Genomic DNA, 21,209 nt, shown 5'->3' with positions numbered 1-21,209 from the left:
TTCATCTCCAGCCTACAAGTCGCTTTCATTCACCATTCGCCTCATGGACAAGTCCTCGCCATCTCGTGGCAACAGACCGTTCTTCGTCAACCTCCCTCCTGACTTTGTCAAGGAACCGAGCTTTCGAAGACCCATTCTCGCACGAAAAGCGCCGCAATAACCCGTACTTTTACGAAATCCTTCTTCTCCTTCTAGCGATCTATCATACTTGGCGTCACGCGGTTGTAGCATTTCTCCCTCTCGGTTCGGGTCCGACTCCCAGACAGTCAAGTTACTCTGTCAAGAACTTCGGAATCACTGTGAAGAATATATTTCTCGGTCATGAGACCCTTGAACAACCAACAAACTCAATATCACATGCCAAAACTGAACGACGGCAGCGGCTTGGGCGACGTCAACGACCTGATTTCTGCCATTTATTCACACTGCCAGTTTCGACTAGGTCGCCAACTTCGACGTTCATTCGGGAACGTGACACAACTTGCGACGAATCACCTATTTCAAGCTTCTGGGGATAGACGCTCGTGGGTGTGCAGCGTTGTTCTCGATAAGTTGGCCAAGTATCCTCAGTCCATGAAGACTTGTCTGCTTCTTACCCACCCAGAGTCACCAGAGATGAGGCAGTTGGCAGGGTATATGGAGAGAGCCGGGGGGTTGTCGGGGATGAATGCGTTGCCTGAACCATTTGATAGAGACTGCTTGGAATCACGGGGCTTTCTTTCGTCATCTTTACAGACTTTCTTTATCCTCTTGCGCGAGATAAGTATCGACTAGAATAAAGTTTCTAGGTAGGTAGGCAGGATAAGATTACCAATGTTAGGTTATTAGTTGGGATAGGGTTATTCGTTAAGTAGGTGGAAGTAAATGATTCAAGATTCACCTACCTACCTAAGCAACTTGTTAGAGTAGACAACTGTTTATTTTCAAGATGAATGAGGTGTGCGCTTCTTTTCCAGAGCTCCAGTCAACGGCACCTATATGATGCCACCATCCCTTCAACAATTGTTCCCGAATTCTCACCAATATTGCATGCAGCACAAACTTTGAATTTCATGACCCGTGGCATGCACCTGTCAAGGCGGGGTAGCAAATCAATATTTGATTGTGGGGGTCACGCCTATCTATATATAAAGGACAATCCAACATGAAGCCTCTGGCAGGTATGGCAAACTATTGAATTTCTGTACTTACGTCCCCCTACTACCCCAGAACCTTTCCCAAAACCTCCTCCTCCTCTCCTCCCTACCTAACCTTTATAATCCAACCTCACTCCCTTCCCGCCCCCGTGATCATCCCTCCTAGCACAAAGCCCCCTCTCCCCCCAATCCTCACCCAAATCCACCGCCCAATCACTCGTCCCCCCCATATTCAACCCCCTCACCCACCCCACCCTAGCCTCATAACTCCCCCTCGACATCCAACTCACCCACTGATCGCCCCCATACACCAAAATATCCCCATGCTCATCACTATACCGAAAAGCACTCGAATCACTCTTGATGATCTCCTCAATCTCCCAGTTGGACAGATACCCAGCTTCAGCTGTACACCTCCCCGGCTCAGCCCCCGATGCCGGACCGGTAAAATAACAATCCGGTCCCCAACACCCCGGTATGCTCATCTTCACCGTGCGTCCGTACAACGCCATGCCGATGATGATTTTGGACGAGGGGACGCCCGCCTTGGTGATCATGGCGAGGGAGGTGAGGGTTTCGGTCTTGTTGGTGTGGTGCCTGAGGCAGTTGCCGGTGGGACAACCCGAGGAGGACCAGGGGCTGTTGTAGTCCCATTGGCCGTGGAGGTCGTAGGTCATGTATACTCTAAGTAAGGGGTTATCAGTGGGGTTGAGGAACAGAGAGGGGGCGGGGACAAACATGTAGTCAACCACATCGGCGATCTCATCTACGGGAAAGCCTTTCAGATACCAAAACGAGGAAGGGGCTGCGATGCTGATGCTGAGGTGGCTTGGCAGCAAAGAGCGGACGGTTTGGAGGAAGGAGAGGTAGTCCTGGCCGTCGGTGGGGTTGGCCGGGGGGATGTCGGGGAGGTCTGGGGCGGAGGGATATTCCCAGTCGAAGTCGACGCCGTCGAGGCCTTCGTTGATGATGAACTGTGGGCTGTTAGAGGAAAAAGACAAACGATGGGGTGGAGAGGGGGTCTCACATTGACGACATCCTGAGCAAAAGCGTATCGTTGAGCTGGAGTGACACCAGATCGGAAGATGGCATAGGTGTCGTGTGATGTTGAGAAGCTCCAACCGCCAAAACTCATGATACGTTTCACACCCGTCAGGGCCTTGAAATCGTTGTAAGGTCCCTGGAGACTGCTGACGTCGACTTGGAAGCCGGGGGTGATATCACCAAAGGCGAAGTGGACGTGGGTGTAGTAGTTGGTGTCGATTCTGTTCGCCTGTTGCGATCGAAGTTTATCAGCAGCTGTGACAGAGAAGTCCAAGAGAGTGCATTATACAGGCATGTGAAGACAAGGACGGTTGGCATTCCATGCCTCCCAGTAAGCAATCCGCTTAAACTCTGCAGGAGGAGTAGTGTCTCCGACGATGTCCATGCCGCAACTGGCGATACAACCGTTTGACCCTGGTGTGGCCGTGCCGGGTCCACCTCCAGGGACTGGACTTGGGATGCAGAAGTTTTCGTCGATACCACATTGTCCCCAGACGTTGCAGCAAGCGTTGAGGGGACAGGGGTTGAGGGTCGCAAGGTCGTTCATGTTGGCGGGCTTGAGGGTCCCGGGAACCTGGGGTCCGCAAATGGCGTTGGCAAATGGGGCTGGCATGGGCGGTGAACCTGTTGAAAGGCCTGTGGGTGACTTGTCAGCACAGAGGTTGATCGTCTTCTAGAAAGTTGAGATATCCCACAGATCTTGGCATCCAGCATGAGGTTGGCACAACCCGCCCAGCCCCATGTGTTCTGGTTGAAGTCATTGATTTGCTGCTGTGTAATGTAGTAGGCCGCTGCAATATCCCAACAATTGTCGTTGGCCTGAACAGTGTAGGTATGGCATGAACCGTCCGGGTTGGGCTGCGGGGAGAAGTCGGGCAAGTCTCCCTTGGAGCAGCAGACATGCTGATCGAGGTCTGAGCAGCATAAGTGCTGTCCGACTTGGAAATTCGAGCAGAATTCGGGGGCGGGATTGTAACCGGTGAGTTGTGACCCTGTGATTCCGCACTTTGTAGCCAGAGACCTAATAAACGGTTGGTAAGGCTGTACTGCTAAGAGATGGGATTGTGAGGTAAACGTGCCAGCAACTCTCTCCAGTCTCAACCTGAACGGTGGTACAGGTTTGGCCCATGTTGATTGTTCGCCTTTGTTGGGTGGCCTACAGTCAGAACAGATGCTTCACCATGAGAGAAGACTTGGGGCTCTTATAGTCGGATCGTCTCATGCTCGCGATGTCATCTCCCCTTGTTATTTCGTGGATGGCAACATTTGCGAGAATGATGAGTTCCTACCTCAAGACACGTCAACCATTCCAATTTCCCGCGTTACTCTACCAGTTTGACACTAGCCTGCCCCAGGAGAGGAAGTTAGACGCAGGTGTTGAAAATGGACCACAGGGTAGCGGATATGTGTAGTCCTAGCCTGGCTGGTACAAGCGTCGTGATAAGTATCCCGGTCTTTGGAACCCCTCAACGGTCACCCCATGCCTGGTACCTGCATCCTGCCATCGTGCTGAGCACCAACGTATCACGCGTAAGTCGTACAAATTCGACAAGCGGCGCGTGATGACGCGCAGGTTTGAAGCGGTCACCACTCTGCCGAAATAGGAGGACACTTGCTAGCCTTGTTCCTTGTTCTGTACCAAAACTACAAACGTTAACCGCCAGATATTATTTGATATTAAGAAGTACATGTTCGTTGTCACTGACTTCGATCATCCTGTCAACTCTGACCATCTCATCCATTCACCCCATGATCAAGATTCCAATAACAATAGTTGTTTGGGTAGTCGACTCCGAAGTCCAGCGCTTTGCTTCCATGCTTGGCCATCCTTTCATATGGTGGTTGGAACTTGGCTGTCAGCCTCTCGTGGGCTAGAGAGTTGTTGAACGCTAGTCGAAAGCGAAGGCTGCGCTGCATGTTGATGTTTCTGTAGGGAGGTTACATAGGTTGTCGAATTCTACGACGTGAAAACATAGAATAGAGCTTGGCCGTTGACTAGCTTGTACTACTAGGGTTTGTCGTTGCTTCATATTGCGTTTCACCGTTAGTCAGGAAGTTTTCTGCCTGCAGGTACGCGATCACATTCACATCGGAAGTCACTAGTCTAGCTACCCGTTAAATCCATTATAGTCACCGGGTGTTGAGCCCTCCTGATAATCTTCAAATCGATGAAGCATCATCCAGCGTGGGGGGAAAAAGGCGGGCCAACCTGGAACACACAGTGGCGGCTTTTGTACAATGATGCGATTTTCGTGCCATGATGCGATTTTTGTACAATGATGCGATTTCAAATCTTCAGAGTGACTGCGTGTAGTTCTGCTGGGGGCTTGAAAAAGCACGGTGGTGGTAATGTTGAGGGAAAAAAGACGGCTTAGGACGAAATCTATGTAATTACACACATCACGTGTATCTAACCGCCGAGCTGAGCTGCCCCAACTGTAATCCTGATGCTGCCTGAAGCAGCTTCACTTCTTCTCACAATAACGCGACCTTTGGACTTTTTTCCGTCCAAGTTGCTTCGTCCCAGTCATGTCTCAGCAACCTTGCCTTCTAGAGAGGCTCCCTTTACACATCGCCCAGTACCTCGCCAACTTCCTTCATCAAGACAGCATCCGCCCTTTTTCCTTGGCCAGCAAGTTCTGCTGTCAAGCAGCGGCACCACGCCGCTTCACCAGCCTTAAGCTCACCGCGCGTGAGAGGGACAAGTTCGATCGTGATGTGGAAGAACTGAGAGCAACTCTCGCCGTCGACAATCGCTCCCATCACGTCCGTCGAATCACGCTGAGGGGTTTTCTCCTCTTGGGAACTGATCATCTTGGCCCAAACGGTGTTGACGGAAGATTCCTCGCCAACGGTGGTTGGAACGAGTCGCCCGACAATGAAGGAGACAGTGAAACGGAGGACGTGTATGACTCGAGCTATTTCAGGCCTAATCTGCCCAAATACGACTCACAGCGCAAACAAGAGCTGAACGAGGCATGGCAACCCTTCGCCGACCTCATAGGCCAGCTATCTGGCCTGAGAGATCTTATCTACGCCTGCACCCACCAAATACCGCGATGTGTACTCGAGGCATTGCACCAACGCCATCCCCGGAGTCGCCTGCATATGCATACCTTCAGTCTGCGGAGTCTTTACTTGTCCGCAAGTAACGTTCAAGCTATAGACGCTGATGAGTATGCTTTGCTTACATCTCCCTGTCTCTACAGCATCGACATGAAGTACGAGCCATATAGCGACGAAGCAGAGAAAAGCTTCAATACAGAGGCCCTTCACTGGTTGATAGTGAACTCGTCTTCTCTGAGGAAGTTCAAGCTTGACTACAGGTACGATACTATGGCGGTGCGGCACGGGGCTTATCAGCCCGAATCCTCTTGGGAGGACTTTCTAGAGCAAGCCGGTGCTGGCAAATCTGCCGACGGCAAGATTTCGAAGAAACCCGAAAAGCACCCATTGGAGTCGCTCACATTGCACTCATCTGGCTTTATTTACGAACTGCTCAATCATATCGCAGCCTGGAAACCTCTTCGATCCTTCAAAGAACTGCGTCACCTCGAACTATCGCCATGTCTCTCTTTGGACGTCACGTCCTTGATTTCGATGGCAGCAGAGGGCGAGATCCCTTCCCTCAGGAGCCTATCAGTCGACTGGGAAGACATGCACAACAACCTCGGCCAGTTGCTTTCAGTTCTACCTCATCTCGACACCCTCAAGCTGAGCGGCAATCTCGATGAGACGACCTTTCAAGGGATTCACGATGGCCCACGCCTGGCCTTGCGCAAACTTCAGATTTACCCTTTTGCGCCCCTGGATCATTCCCAGGTGCGACAGCTGATTCAGTGGTGTCCAAAGCTGGAAGATGTCCGCCTACGTCTAGCGCGTGAGGCGGGACCGCATGAAACTGCCATCTACCGACTTCTTGGGCGGTTGCCACGGCTCCGACGGGTTGTGCTGCAGTTTGTCTGTCCAGAACCGCAATACCCTCCTCCCATCAGCGCGATCATGGATCTGTCATGGGACAAGTTTCGAGACGTTCGGAAGGCTTTAGTCGAGATTGCCGTCGATGAGACTTTGGCTCGTGCCATCTTTCGAAAGATTGCAGCAAGAAAGTGCCCATTGGAACGGCTCAAAATCGAATGCCTCCCGATCCAAGATTCCGCCAGGGCCCTCAGATCTTACCACGCCATGTCATCATCCTACGACGCCAGTTGGGAAGATATCGTGGAGGTTGTCGGTGGTCGTACATGGATCTGCACAAGACAGGATGTAGAATCATCCGAGGTGGAGGTGCGTGAGGTTACCAAGGAGACTGGCAGCAGGGACAAGGCATTGGAATGTCTTAAAAAGACGGATGATCAAGAAGTCAAGGAGCTTTGGAAACAGGTATGGCCTCCGCGTGAGGGGGGAAGTGATAAGTGGTGGGAGAATTGGTGGAGTTATCCTCTGTCTGACATTCTCGACGACAATGGCGAAGATGTGGTCGGGGGTGCGGGCCCTGATATTTAGATGATGATGCGACCACGAGATGCACTGTGATCATACATGTAGAAACAAGTAATGGAGCAAATGACTTCATTTCGATAGGCCACAGAACTGACAAGCAAGTCCACTCTTCAGTGACATACACGCTAGACATGTCCATAATCAATTGATCAAAAGTTCAGGAGAGGTTGGCATTTTCATTCATCCCAACTCACGAACCTTATCGATGTCGCCGCTCCCACCGGAAACACCCTCCGCCTATCTAGCTCCCCCAATACGAATCATTAGCTCACCTCTATCACGACTCATTCACCACCAAACCAGCCACATCTCGTAATCCCGCCCTGGCGTCACAGCGTGGACCCCTAAAACCCCGTCTTTGTTGACGTCCCCCCGACGTCATCCCCCCAAAAGCCCTCCCCGATCAGCCACCAGGATAAGATCCGCCCAACACGCGGCCCCGGCCCGTCCATAGGTTTGAATAAGATTCCTGCTGCCTTGACAGCCCCATCATCAACTATATAGCCCCTCCTCCCGGAAGTTCCCCGTCTTACTTTTCCTGCCTCAACTTGAACCGTGATTTTCGTTTCTGCAATTTCCCACAGCAAAAAATATCCTCATCGTACATCCATCGAAAATCATACTTGGTTTGAGAAAGACAAAGAAAACCCCCCCCCACACCACCACCACCACCATGAGTGACTGCGGCTGCTCAACCTCGGGAACGTGCACCTGCCCCAAGGGCCAATGCACATGCACCAACTGCCCTGTACGCATTCCAACCTACCTCCTTTCCTTTCCTCCATATGAAAGAAGAAACACCCGCTAATGCTTGTTTTGTTGTTTTGGTGCGAAAAGCACCCCAAGGAAGACAAATAACCCTATCACCGACCGACCGATCATTTTTACAGGTGGAGGGAGGGGGAGAGACGAAACAACTCGGCAAGCACATAACACTCTTGTGGTGCTGATGACGACCAGCAGAAATATCCGTACGGTGCCTGTGTGGCGTTTGAGTTTTGGGGTTTGGGACACGTCATGATGGGATGGGTGGTTTGAGATGAAAAACAGATCCGTAATCTGGGAGGATAGGTGACTAGGGGGGGGGGGAGAGAGGACGGGGAGGAGAGGGGGGTTGAATGGTGATGGTGTACATGTGCGATGGGTTTTGAGTCTTTGAGATTTGTGTGGTTGCTAGCATTTTGCTGTTTTCTGCAATCGGAAATGTGGGAATTTGGAGTTGTAGCAACATTTGCTGATTTTGCTTTTTTGACCTGTCTAGGGGAAATATGATAGGATGGGAATTGGAAGTGGGTGTGGTGGTTTGGTAGGTGATTATTATCAGATATGGTGGTGAGAAATGTCAAAAATAGATTGTTGATGTATGAGTATGTTTGTAGCTCAGTTTACACCTATTAAAATAGCAAAATCAACTGTTTCTGCGGTGCATATGAAGTATTTGGCAGGGCTGGTAGATACAGCACCAAGTTCACATGACAAGGACCTTTTTTCCACCAGAGATGGCGATTATGGATTTGTGATGCTGAAAGTTCTTCTTGAACCCTGACACGCATGAGGAAAAGCCTGTTCCTCGGAAATCAAGGTGCCACTTACACCAAGTCCGGGGCTAGCGGAGCCGGGGGTTGGAATGTGGAACCGCCGGGATCGGCCCCGTGGCTCCAGACTCCGGAGCAAACCCCGCCAGTTCTCCAAATCTTGGAGTTCCAAGGATCAAGCTTTTGGTTATGGGCGCAATAATGAACACATACAAAGTAGTGTTTGAGATGTAGATAACGGCTGCCTCGAACGAAGCATTTGTCTTCTCGGCATCGAGACCTTTACCTGAACATAATGACATGTAAAAGAAGGAGGACTGCATGAGCTCCGCTGCGGTCAAATACTCGGCGAGAAGCAGTCCGTGTGGGGAGACAGAGGGCATGACGACACTGAGGACAGGCGAGATGTGGAAGCACTTGCCTAATTTGCCTGCACAAACATCTCCTTGACAGCAGCTATTGGTCAATTCCACCGTTGAACAGGTTGAACAGGCGTGCAGCTGCCCGCCATCGTACTTCCCAAATTATACGGCCTCATGACCGTAGTGCGGGGCATTTTACTTCTTCTCATCAACTGAACGCGGGGCATATATCTTTCGCTCACCACAACCTCACCCTAATCATCCGCATCACCACGATACCCTCCGGTATATGAATACCTTCTTTTACGATCTGCCGGTCCCAGAGGTCACCTTTACGACAAGATACCTGCCCTAGAACCGGAGGCTACCATCCAAAATGGCCGGCCCTGTCCCCGTCGCCAGCTCTCTGAGCGACATCTACACCGTTGATGCCATCGGCACTCAAGCAAAGAGATGGAACAACCTCCTCGCTCGCTTCCAGACCATCTATGGCCAGCCAGCCGAGTTCGTGGCTAGATCACCCGGCAGAGTGAACATCATCGGCGAGCACATCGACTACTCTCTCTACCCCGTCCTCCCCATGGCCATCACTGCCGACTCACTCCTTGCTGTATCAACCAACGTTGCCTCTACCAACACCAAGGAAGGCCACTACAAGATCAAGATCGCCAATGTTCAAGACGCCAAATTCCCCGCTCACGAGTTTGACATTCCCTATGAAGCCGTGGATATCGATGCTACTGTTCACGAGTGGACCAACTACTTCAAGTCTGGCCTCAGGGGTGCTTTGGAGCTGCTGCGCAAGAAGCACGGCAATGACTTCGAGCCAAAGAGCATGCAAATCTTGATGGATGGGACAGTTCCGGCGGGTGGTGGCTTGAGCTCCAGCGCTGCGTTTGTGAGCTCGAGTGCTCTGGCTGTCATGGTGGCCAATGGTGAGAAGACTGTGGACAAGACTGAGTTGACTGAGCTGGCTATTGTGAGCGAGCGGGCTGTTGGTGTCAACTCGGGCGGGTAAGTTCATCACCATCTCATACCATTCATGACTATCGCTGACATGTCTCCAGAATGGACCAATCCGCCTCCGTCTTCTCAGAACGCGGCTCAGCCCTCTTCGTCTCCTTCACTCCCTCCCTCAAAGCCCGCCCGGTCTCGTTCCCCAAGACTAACCCCGAACTCACCTTCCTCATCGCCCAATCCTTCGTCACAGCCGACAAGTTCGTCACTGGCCCTGTCCACTACAACCTCCGGGTGGTAGAATGCTCTCTCGCCGCTGCCTACCTCAACGCCGTTCTCAACCCCCCCGGAACTCAACTCCCATCTGACGCCAGCCCGCTCTCGGTCAGTCTTCACGGCTTTCACGAAACGTACTTTGCCCTCCAAGAGCACTCTTCTGGCGCGACAAAGTCCAAGTCGACCGAGTCCCAACTTGAAGAATTGGTTGCTCTCACAGCAGAAAAGCTCGACAAGAGGGACGGCTACACCCGCGAGGAGATCGCCGCCGTCCTTAACATCTCAGTCGATGAACTCAACAAGAAATTCACCTCTCGCTTCCCCGTCCGTGCGGAGAAGTTCAAGTTGAGACAGAGAGCCCTCCACGTGTTTAGCGAAGCGTTAAGGGTGCTAAAGTTTATGTCCTTGCTTGAGCAGCAACCGACAAACACGGATGACACATCAGAGTACAATGCCCAATTAGGCGACCTGCTCAACCAAACCCAGGACTCGTGCCGGGATGTCTACGAGTGCAGCTGCAAGGAGATTGACGAGCTGTGTTCTATCGCGAGAAAGGCGGGGAGCTATGGGAGTAGACTGACGGGTGCTGGGTGGGGTGGTTGTTCGGTCCATCTCGTTCCTGCTGGCAAGGTCAAGGCTGTGAGGGAGGCGTGGGAGAGGGAGTATTACAGCAAGTTGGACTTGAGCGAGGAGCAGAAGGAGGCTGCGGTGGTCGTGAGTAAACCGGGGAGTGGGAGCGCGGTTTACTTGGTGGACGATAAGCCCGGGCCGGTGGTGGTGGATGATAGGGATAGGGGTAGTGAGGTGTATTGAGATGGTTGGGGCTTGGGATACCTAGAGAATTCATGAACTGAGAATTAGTTGAAACATTTTTTGTTCAATTGCCTTTGGGTTTCCATTTCACTTTCAGTGAACCTATTCTGGAAGCTGTCTTTTCTGTCTGTCCACCCTCTCGTAATTCTCTCAACAAAAATAGTCTAATGCAGTTACGCTGTTCATAAGCCCAACCTAGGTAACCCCATCCCAACCGCCAAATCACCTAACTTTCCAGTCAGTAATACAAAATATAGTCTCATTACAAATAATCTACCCCCCTTCTCCCCCTCCTAGTTATCCTTCCCCGCCGCCCGTCTCTCCACATTCTTCACCCTCCTATTCTGCTTCACCTGCACCCTCCTCCACTTGACATACAGCGTCCAGGCGTCCCTCAGCACCACATACAAACACCCCCCGACCAAACTCCTCCCCCACTGATGCTGCAGTATACTAGGCGCAAACACCCCGCCAGTCCCAGCAGCAGCAGGAATAGTCCTCCTCCTCCCACCACCACCCCAAATCGACGACCAGATTGAATCCCTTTGAAAGACCGACCTCGTAACCCACGACTTGGGCGCCAAGAACCGAATCGCCTCCCCCATGCCAAACGAAATCACCGGCATGAGAAGCGACGAGACTATCGAATTAATAAACAGCGACAAGAAATTCGTTTCCCCCTCCCCGTTCGGGCCGGGTGGTGGACGGGCAACTTCGTTGTTGTCGCGGTTGCGGTGGTTGCGGCGGTTGTTGTTCTGTGGCGGAGGAGCCGGTTGTTGTGCCGCTGCCGGCGGAGGTGCAGGAAGTCCAGCAGGAACAGCCACATCCATATGAATATTCCCCATTTCATCTTGATCGTCATCGTTGTGATGGTGGTGGTGATGATCATGATCATGGTCATGCCCGTCATCTCCGAGATTGAGCTGCACCTCAAAGACAATTTCATCGGCTCTGCCCATTACATCGTCGTCATCAAGATCAGCATCTGCTTGGTCGTCGTCATCCCCAAAGAGGCCCACCACCGCGCGGCCGAGATTGATTACCGCGTCCCACATGCCTTCTTCTCCGTTTTCGCCTTCTCTTTGGTTGTTGTTGTTGTTGTTGTTGTTGTTGTTTCCTGCTCCGTTTTGTGGTGGTGGTTGTTGTTGTTCGCCAGGTTGCCGTTGTTGCTGCTGGCCATTAGCTGCGACAGCTTGGATAGGTGGTGGTTGCTGTTGCAGCTGTGCCTCGTTCGGCGGCTCTTCATCCATGGGCCTGCCACGGAGGGCTCGGTTGAGCCGCTTTTCTAGCTTGCCAAAGACCTCGTAGTAGAGAAACGTGTAAGCGAATTGGACACTCGGCATCAAAGCCACGGCCCATACTGGTGATGGGGGCCAGGTGAGAGGTTGATTTCGGCCGATTAGGAACGTGCTGTACTGTAGAGGATGTTAGCAGATAATTTGAAGTGGTGAGAATTGACATGAGGGGGGAACTTACCAGTGCACTAACTGGCAACACCACCAAGTTGCCCAAGGAAGCCAACCACCTTGACAGCACCAACCCCGGCCCGATCAAGGAGCATGTAATTACCGTAGGTATTACCCCCATCTTGTCAACCATGGACGCGACAGCCCTCCGCCCGGCAAATACTGTGATCGCAGCAAAGCCATAGCTAGCGGCGCCAACAACGCTGCATTCGCTGACTATGAGGACAAGAAGGCCTGGGGATATTCGGCTGAACTTCCGATTGAAGCGGTTGCGCAAGGCGACGATGGCATCGTAGGGTTCTTCGACTGTGATGGGGGATTTGCAAGCTGGGCATTGGAGACCGTTCTTTGACCGCCGGTTGGAAACTTCCATCTCTGCTACCCATTGTAACATGCAGTCTTGGTGGGCTTCGAGGGTACATGGGCATGGATGGACCCAGGTCGCGTCGGGGGTGTCGTTCTCGTTCTGGAGGCAGATGAAGCAGACGTGCTGGTCGTTCTCGGCGTAAGGTGCTGGTACGATGGAGGGGTGAACTGAGGTGGAGAGTGTGAGCGACCCGGTTGGGCTGCTTGCGCCTAATGGCGTCGCCATTGTTGGTGTAGGTAGGTATGGGTGGCGGAACAGGAGGATCGGCTGTCGCTGTTGGGACAGTCAGTCAGCAGAGAAGAAGGATATGATAATGTAACCAAAAAGTTGTACTCAAAGAGTTCACGCGACTGTGGTTGCCCCGGTTATATCGGCACTTCGACTCTTATAAATAGTGATCAATTCTGGGCAACGGTGTTGGTGAGTTCAACGCCTGGAAGTTTAGAAGTCGGCGGCTTGAGTTGAGAGCTCCCAGACCAGGGGTTTGCAGTTGACATCAGCGAGCCCCACTATTTGATTTGCGCCCAAACGGCACCTCTCCCGTTTGATACTAGTGCCGGAGCGCTACAGAATAGCTGCTACAGTTTCTTGTAGCTGCCCGCCATTGGCCGGATATTTTCTGTAGACGTCAAGGTTCCAGACCCACGCATATCCCACCTCCAACCTTAACCCCTCCATCGACTTGTGTGGAATCCAGCCGACGCATCTGGCTCTTGGGTTGAAACCGAGCCCCGCCAACAAACTTAACTAGCTGACTACCAATTTCCTACTTTCCTCGTTGCTTTTGGGTTTCTGCCCGGATACATCAAATCATCGTCCTTTCACCTCAAGATACCCAGTCCGCCGCCAGCAGGAGATCTGCTTTCCTTTTCATAATGGTATTCATCACCTTTCTTTGCGCGGGGTAGTAGCCGAAACTTCGCCTTCTACCCCTATCTTCATATATGAATATATGGGAATCTAACTATCCCACCACAGGCAGCCCAAAACTCCAAGCAGCGCCTCGCTCTCGCAGTCTGCGACTTCCTGTCCTCCTCCCTCAAAGACGGCACCCTCCGCGAGGAAGACTCCGACAACATCGACATCGCCATCAACTGCATCACCGAGGCGTTCTCGGTCGATTTCTCCGACAAGGCCGCTGTCTCTTCAGCCATCGGCTCCCAAAACCTCCTCCAGATATACTCCGTCTACGAGAAGTTGAAGAATGTCACCGCCCCCGCCTCCTCTCAGTCTGCAGGTTCTTCCAGCGCCCCACCACCATCAACCGCCGTGACGGAAGAGCAGAAGAAGCAGGCCGAGTCCTTGAAGTCCAAGGGCAATGCGGCAATGGCCCAAAAGGATTACCCTACCGCCATTAACTACTACACACAGGCCTTGTCGGTCCACCCCGGCAACGCCATTTTCCTATCCAACCGCGCCGCCGCCTACTCCGCGGCCAAGGACCACGAGTCCGCCAAGGCGGATGCCGAAGCTGCCGTTGCTATTGAGCCAACATACACCAAAGCCTGGTCTCGCCTCGGTCTCGCCCGTTTCGCTCTCGGTGACGCTAAGGGCTCGATGGAGGCCTACCAGAAGGGCATCGAGTACGAGGGTAACGGTGGCAGCGACGCCATGAAGAAGGGGTACGAGACAGCCAAGAGGAGGGTAGCGGAGATTGAGGCCGAGGAGTCAGCTAGTGCCACTGCTCGAAGCGCCTCTCCCTCTGCAGGAGGCGGCGGTACTCCCAGTCTGGCCGACCTGGCTGGTATGCTCGGCGGCGGTGGCAGAGGGGGCGGTGGCGGCGGTCCAGGTGGATTGGATTTCGGTGCCATCATGAACAACCCCATGTTTGCGAGCATGGCGCAGAACCTGATGAGCAACCCGGACATGATGGCCAACTTGATGAATAACCCTAGGTTGAGGGATATGGCCAACTCGTTTGGTAGCGGGGGTGGGCTGCCGGATATTGGGAGTTTGATGTCTGATCCTTCCATTGCTGAGATGTGAGTTTTGTTCATTAAACTTGTTGATTGAACATATTACTGATGAAGATGAAAACAGGGCCAGAAATATGATGGGCGGTGCTGGTGGTGCTGGTGGTGCTGGTGCTGGTGCTGGTGCTGGTCGGGGCAGTGGTGCTCCTTGAGCTGTGTGATATTCACTATACCTAATCACCAGTCTTGCTTCGTTTGTCAATTCGTAATAATAGATGGACATGTCCCGATTCTTTTTGGTCCGTTATCATGCGGAAGAATACCTAGATATGTTGTGCTGTTTTTTTATGAGGAGGGAGCGTTAAAAGCAAGGTCGATGCCAATTGTCTCTTGTTCGAGTGTCACACGGGCCCACGACTCAGTGCCCCTAGACAGTACACACTCCAACCAACAATAGCCCAACGATATGCCCAGGATCAGAATATCTGGGGCCGGCAACCAACTGAGCCCACCGGGGCTCAGCGGAGGCATCACGGCGACCACCACGAAGGCAGAACCAGGGTGCCGATACGGGTTGGTTGGGCAGGGAGGGACTGAGGACCCATACGAGCTGCAAGAAGACTGCAGGACAGGAATCATATGTACCTATTACTGGTGGAATCAGTGGCCAGGACGCCGAAGGAGGTGCCCGGCCAAGGCAGACAGATAAGACAGGTTCGAGGACCAGGGAGCTCAGAACGGTCCTGGGGATCCGGAGGACTATAAGTAGGCCTTGCCTTTCCTACCCAAATGGCAAGGGGCAAGGACCTTGAGGCCATAACAGATTATTATACTGAGTTGAACTACCTGTTCCAAGCCGAGATACTCCCCTTGTCACAGATAATCTGTTATCATTCAAGCTCACCAAAACACACTACCCTATACACAGCATGCCACGACCTTAACAAAACAACCCCACCTGTCGATGTCAGACAGCGACACATCGTCATCACCACCCTCACCCAGAACACTCAGCAACCGGAACCATCTAGCCGCCCTACCCTGCAACGACTGGCAAGCAGATAGTGACTTCACTTGCTCAGATTCGTCATACGGAGAATATTCGTTCGATTCTCCTAGTCCACCCTTCTTACCTGAATCCACAACTACCCAGGCAAACCAATCCAGGCGCAGAGTTCCCTGTCGCAAGAACTGGTGATTCCCTTACCACCCTTTTCAGTCTCGCACTCTCAACCACCATCCTCCTCTCACGACGAGACCGATTCTGTGGACAATAATATTCGTCGTCCTACCATTACGTCAGCACGCCTATCACATCCGCAAACGTCTATCACCTCAGCCACACCGGCGACTCCGCCCAGAACGTATTCCTGCGTTCAACCGAGACGAGGCAAGCCGCAGATGCAGCCACCTCGCGCGCGACAGACGACTCTACCCAGAACACCCCCGCTCGTGTTCAGGTACTTAAGGACTCCCTCGCTACCATGACCGGTGAATCCTCTTCTGGCGAGCATGCCCAACCCCAAGGATCTCGCCAACCCACACCTGAACCGCGCAACGACGCAATGGTCAGGTCTGGACGGACACCCCCACCTGGAGAGGACGCGCTTGTTCTCTACCAGCCCGCTAGTTTTGAGGTGGTAATGCGAGATGCACCACCCATTCAGAACTCCAATGTTGTCGTCAAGACACCCCCCGCCTGGCTCCTCGAGATGCACCAAGCCCTCCAGGAGACCTACCATGCCGTGGTTGAACTACGACAAACCAAGGACACCCTGACGCCTGAACAGCTGCACAGCGTCAGCGATCAATATGAGGCCATGCGACAACTCTACAACACCATGGTCGGTATGCAGCAATCCCACCTCCAGGTTACCCGAGACCAGGTGGAACAATTTCACCGAAAACTGACGGTGGCATCCAACAACTTCGCCACCGAAGTCTATGGTGCAGTCGCTCGACTCACTGATGACGCCGACCAACGCGCTCGCGCCATTCAGCAACTCACGCTTGCGACCGTCAAGCAGCAGGCGGATCTAGCTGCATTGGCGAGTAACGTGAGGACACCCAGGAAGCCATACAGGGTTTCGCCAACAAAACCGACACTACCCTGCAGGAACTCCTCGCCCGGCCACAAATTGACCTCGCCAAATTCGACGATGTGGCCGGAAAGCACCTAAGCTCTCTCCAGGAGTACACCGAGGAGGTGATTCGCTCTCTGGAAAGAGATTGCGCGACGGCAGACCCAAGGATACCGCTTCCGTAATAGAAGAAGTGCGTACCCGACTGTCGCGTACCCCCGCACCAGCAGCTGCCAGCAAACGACCGCTGCCAGCAACCGTGTCCACGGCTCCTCCCAGCAAGACGTCTTCCTCGAAGAGAGGAATACCGCCGGATATCCCGACTGACCCGCGCACTGTGCGACTCCCCAGGGAAATGGATCCTCTTTCGTCTGAGGCATTTCTCCATGCACAGATTACAGGACAATCGACACGCGCCCGCACACAATACCAATCTGCCCGCGCAGGCACCTTCGTCTCTGGAGGGACAGGAGGCAACCTCCCACCAAGGAACCCTCCCACTCCAGGAGCACCTGGCGACGATTCATCCACTGATAGTGACGATGAGCCCCGTCGTCCAAATTTCAACCGGCACCCACCCAAGAACAACACCAATCCAGCCCAAGACATCAGCGCTGCCCTACTCAATGCGCTTGACCGCCTGGGTCGTCGCCCAACTTCGGCGACGGTCAATCCAGTTCATCTGGAGAAACCGCCCAAGTTTGACGCCAAGGATCTGTCTAAGTTTCGGCCATGGTGGATGAAGGTAGAGGCTTACCTAGAAACGTACGAGAGCAGCTTCGTCACCGACGCTCATCGCATTAACTGGGTTGGCTCTCTACTGACCGACAAGGCTGCGTCTTTCCACGCGCAGCGTATCAGGACGGCGGAGAAGATGGGTCTGACTGACACCTGGACGGCATATGCCACTGCCCTCCAGTCCAGATTCAAGGACCCCGCTGTTCGACACCGCAACCTCAAGAAGATGAAAGACCTGAGGTACAAGGGGGACACGGCGGAATACGTCACCGATCTTCTTGATCTCAACGAAGAGGTTTGCTGGTCTGGTCCCTCTCTTCAGGACCATGTTTCCCGAACCTTGCCTGCCGACATCATCAAGATGGTATACTCTCGCCAAGGCGGCCTGCCAGATGACGACGAAGACTTCTTCGCCACGATTCAGGAGGCCGGCCAAATTTACGAGAATATGCTCACGAACCCTGGTGTGTCGGGAAAAGGCGAGCCCACTTCGAACCCGGAGCACTCGAAGTTGGGCCAACACCGCCTAGGCAAGAATCACCGCTCCCAAGCCGGCCAAAGTCCATCCTCAAAAAAAGGAAAAGGACGGAAGGAAGACTGGTGGCGACAAACCGAAGATTGACGCCAAGGACAAGAAGTGGTCTTCCAACAAAGATGCTCTCCGCAACATCGACCAATCAGACATTGACCAGCGCAAACGCGACAAAATAGCATGCTGGCGATGCGGGAGAGACAACCACCAGACCCTGTCCTGCTATGCTAAAAAGGATGTCAACGGCAAGGACCTGCCAGCCCCGCCGGAAAAAACCTTTTCCACCAAACGAAAAGTCAACGAAGAGGTACCAGCACCATCCGCGACCAAACGCGCCCGAGTCGATGCCATCATGACTGACGCCGCGAGGATCACCGAGATTATGGACGACGACTCCGATTCGGATTTTCAGTAGGCTCCCGTGCCACACCACGCGGACCCGAGCCTTCCGGTGTCATCCTCCGCGCCTGTGGAATCAAACGAGCGAGCAACGACATCAGCACAGATAACAAACGACACTGTCCCGAGCCAAAAACAGGCGATCGCCCGATTGTCAAGATGACGCTCATCTACAATGATGCCGAACACCCAGTACGAGTACTATTGGACCCCGGCAGTACTATCCCCGTCATGTCAATCACACAGGCAAGACGTTGGAAGCTGCCCCTCATTCGACGAGCCACTCCCCGGCTCATCCAGGCCTTCAACGCCACAGCAGACGACCTCGGCGGAAGGTACTATACCGACCGACTCGTCCTGCGACATCAAGAGGATCATTTCTCACGACTCAACTTCGAACTCAGCGCTATGGACGACCAATGCGACATAATACTTCCGCAGTGGTGGCTCCAACAACACCAGCCTGCTGGATTCTTCGGCGACGCAAGAAAGATCACCTTCTCCTCTTCCTATTGCCGAGAAAATTGCACCAGCCGCGCGATGCGGAAGACCCGTCACCAGCCAACAGTCGCCTCGGCACAAGCCGCGGCAGAAGCCGCCATAGCAGCTGTCCCTGAGAAGTTCCGAGAATTCCTCCCCATCATGTCCAGCGAGGCCGCCTCAAGACTCCCGGATCACCAACCATGGGACCACGCGATTGACCTCCAAGAGGGCAGGACGCCCCCCGTGGGGACCACTCTATGCCATGAGCGCCAGAGAGCTGGACGCCTTAAAACCTTGGTTGGAGAAGATGATCAGTACTGGACGTGTCCGCAGATCCACATCATCCTGCGGCGCCCCTCTCATGTTCGTGGAAAAGAAAGACCCGAACGACCCTCTCCGACCGGTGGTCGATTACCGCGGCATTAATGCCGTGACCATCCCGGTCCGATACCCAATTCCGCTCATCAGCGAGCTCCAAGCCCGTTTCCGCACGGCCCGCTGGTTTACCAAAATCGATCTAAAGTCAGGATTCTGGCTCGTTCGGATCAAGGAAGGGGACGAGTGGAAGACCGCATTCAGATGCAAATACGGACTCTTCGAATGGACTGTCATGCCGTTTGGACTCATCAATGCACCCGCCACCTTTCAGTCCATGATGAACCACATATTCAGGGACCTGATCGACGTCGGCTTGCTGGTGTACCTTGATGACCTCCTCATATACGCGGACACTGAAGAAGAGCACGACCGTCTTGTGAAAGAAGTCCTCCGCCGCCTCACCGAGAACAAGCTCGCTGTAGCCCCCCCAGAAATGTCATTGGGGGGTCCATGAAGTGGAATTCCTAGGCTACATCATTGGTGCCAATGGCATCGCAATGGCACAGGACAAAGTCGACTGCATCAAGAAATGGGAAGCCCCCAAGAACCTTAGAGAGATGCAGCAGTTCGTGGGTTTCGCCAATTTCTATCGCCGGTTCATCAAGGGGTTCTCCGCAATCGTCAAACCCTTGACGGACATGGCAAAGGTAGAAAAAAGGGCCTGGACCTGGACTGAGCAAATGAACAAGGCCTTCCTTACCCTGAAGTACCTGTTCACAACCGCCCCCATCTTAGGACACTTCGACCCCGACAAGGTGGCCTACGTGGAAACGGATTCATCAGACTTCGCACTCGGAGGAGTGCTTTCCCAGAAAGGTGCCGATGGCAAACTCCACCCCATCGCCTTCCATTCACGCAAGCTCATGCCAGCCGAAATGAACTACGAAATTCATGACAAGGAACTTTTGGCAATTGTGGATTGTTTGGACCGATGGAGACAATACCTGGAGGAGCTAAGCACCGAATAGAGATCTACTCGGATCATCAGAACCTCGCCTACTTCACTACGGCCAAAGTGCTCAACCGAAGACAGGCAAGGTGGGCCCAACAGTTCTCGAGCTACTGGTTTATCATCAACTACCGCCCGGGTCGGCTCAACGAGAAGGCAGATATCCTCTCTCGATTGTCCCAACACCGACCTGAGAAGGGGGGGGAGTGAAGACCAGCCGATTACGTCAGTCTTGCAGAAAAAGCATTTTTCCAACTCCGAAGGCACCATGTTCGACCAACATTCAGCCTGCGTCCTCCTCTCTTCAGCCCGCATCGCCAGCCTGAGGACCGAAGTCCCTCGCTGGACTAAGGAATTTAAGGACAAGGTCGTGAAGGAAGGACGCCAGGATCCAGAGTACCGTGCGCAATTATCAACGCCCGGCAAGAACGTGGCCATCAAGGATGGACTGCTTTACCGCAAAGACCGGTTATGGGTGCCCAAGACGCTCATCCGGGATGTCCTCATCTCAGAACACGACACCAAGGTGGCAGGACACATGGGTTCAGACAAGACGATGGAACTGATTACACGCAACTTTTGGTGGCCTAACCTGGAAGAAACAGTCCGAGAGTATGTCCGCGGGTGCCTTGAATGCCAATCAACAAGCCACCCCGACACTCCGCTCATGGGCTGCTTCAACCAATAGAGCTTCACTACAAGCCGTGGCAGACTGTCGCCATGGACTTCATCACTGACCTACCTCTGTCAAATGGATGTGACTCGATCTGGGTCATGGTCGACCCCTTCACCAAGATGGCACACTTCGTCCCACTAAAGGTGGAAAGGAAAAGACCGAGGACCTGATTAAGATTTTCGCGCGCTCCTACTGGAAGCTGCACGGAGTACCCCTAGACATTATTTCTGACCGAGACTCTAGATTCACGGCTCACCTCTGGAAAGACTTCCTCAAACTCGTCGGTGTACGAACACGCATGAGCACCGCCTTCCACCCACAGACCGACGGACAGACCGAGCGACTCAATCAGACCCTAGAGGTCTACCTTCGCGCCTTCGTCAATTATGAAATGAGCAACTGGGAGGACCTCCTGCCAATTGCCGAGTTCGCCTACAACAACACCGTCTCTTCCTCGTCTGGAATGACACCCTTCTTTGCTAACTACGGCTACCACCCCGCCGCGCACAACCCCTCACTCGGTACGACCTCCAATCCTGGCAGTCAGTTGTACGCTCATTGGATGATACAAATCCACAAGCAAGCAAAGGACCAGCTGGAG

General features: G+C 53.3%; 7 protein-coding genes across 7 annotated transcripts; 4 read left to right on the top strand and 3 right to left on the bottom strand.

Moving 5' to 3' along the window:
• Positions 1–1,246: 1,246 nt before the first annotated feature.
• On the bottom strand, positions 1,247–3,309 carry QC762_303180 (uncharacterized protein; the record flags this gene model as incomplete). Its single annotated transcript, XM_062888615.1, has 5 exons — positions 1,247–2,110; positions 2,164–2,409; positions 2,470–2,816; positions 2,906–3,201; positions 3,260–3,309. The coding sequence occupies 5 exons, from the start codon at positions 3,307–3,309 to the stop codon at positions 1,247–1,249; spliced, it is 1,803 nt and encodes a 600-aa protein (XP_062744510.1).
• Positions 3,310–3,764: 455 nt separating this feature from the next.
• Positions 3,765–4,097, bottom strand: QC762_0051020 (uncharacterized protein; the record flags this gene model as incomplete). Its single annotated transcript, XM_062883501.1, has 2 exons — positions 3,765–3,824; positions 3,927–4,097. The coding sequence occupies 2 exons, from the start codon at positions 4,095–4,097 to the stop codon at positions 3,765–3,767; spliced, it is 231 nt and encodes a 76-aa protein (XP_062744509.1).
• A 612-nt stretch (positions 4,098–4,709) lies between these two features.
• On the top strand, positions 4,710–6,686 carry QC762_303170 (uncharacterized protein; the record flags this gene model as incomplete). Its single annotated transcript, XM_062888614.1, has 1 exon — positions 4,710–6,686. One exon carries the CDS (start codon positions 4,710–4,712, stop codon positions 6,684–6,686), a length of 1,977 nt encoding a protein of 658 aa, XP_062744508.1.
• Positions 6,687–6,986: 300 nt separating this feature from the next.
• On the top strand, positions 6,987–7,963 carry QC762_303165 (uncharacterized protein). The gene is made up of 2 exons (XM_062888613.1): positions 6,987–7,431; positions 7,521–7,963. The coding sequence occupies exons 1-2, from the start codon at positions 7,410–7,412 to the stop codon at positions 7,631–7,633; spliced, it is 135 nt and encodes a 44-aa protein (XP_062744507.1). The 5' UTR covers positions 6,987–7,409; the 3' UTR covers positions 7,634–7,963.
• Positions 7,964–8,470: 507 nt separating this feature from the next.
• Positions 8,471–10,902, top strand: GAL1 (galactokinase). Its single transcript, XM_062888612.1, has 2 exons — positions 8,471–9,594; positions 9,648–10,902. The coding sequence occupies exons 1-2, from the start codon at positions 8,957–8,959 to the stop codon at positions 10,624–10,626; spliced, it is 1,617 nt and encodes a 538-aa protein (XP_062744506.1). The 5' UTR covers positions 8,471–8,956; the 3' UTR covers positions 10,627–10,902.
• QC762_303150 (uncharacterized protein) lies at positions 10,874–12,965 on the bottom strand. The gene is made up of 2 exons (XM_062888611.1): positions 12,103–12,965; positions 10,874–12,041 (listed from the first exon to the last, which is right to left on the bottom strand). The coding sequence occupies exons 1-2, from the start codon at positions 12,682–12,684 to the stop codon at positions 10,920–10,922; spliced, it is 1,704 nt and encodes a 567-aa protein (XP_062744505.1). The 5' UTR covers positions 12,685–12,965; the 3' UTR covers positions 10,874–10,919.
• Positions 12,272–14,773, top strand: sgt2 (Small glutamine-rich tetratricopeptide repeat-containing protein 2). Its single transcript, XM_062888610.1, has 3 exons — positions 12,272–13,337; positions 13,438–14,441; positions 14,500–14,773. The coding sequence occupies exons 1-3, from the start codon at positions 13,335–13,337 to the stop codon at positions 14,582–14,584; spliced, it is 1,092 nt and encodes a 363-aa protein (XP_062744504.1). The 5' UTR covers positions 12,272–13,334; the 3' UTR covers positions 14,585–14,773.
• The last annotated feature ends 6,436 nt before the right edge of the window (positions 14,774–21,209 follow it).

Source organism: Podospora pseudocomata, chromosome 3 (assembly GCF_035222375.1).
Source record: "Podospora pseudocomata strain CBS 415.72m chromosome 3, whole genome shotgun sequence".
Classification (NCBI taxonomy): domain Eukaryota; kingdom Fungi; phylum Ascomycota; class Sordariomycetes; order Sordariales; family Podosporaceae; genus Podospora; species Podospora pseudocomata.
This window is presented reverse-complemented; position numbering and strand designations above follow the sequence as displayed.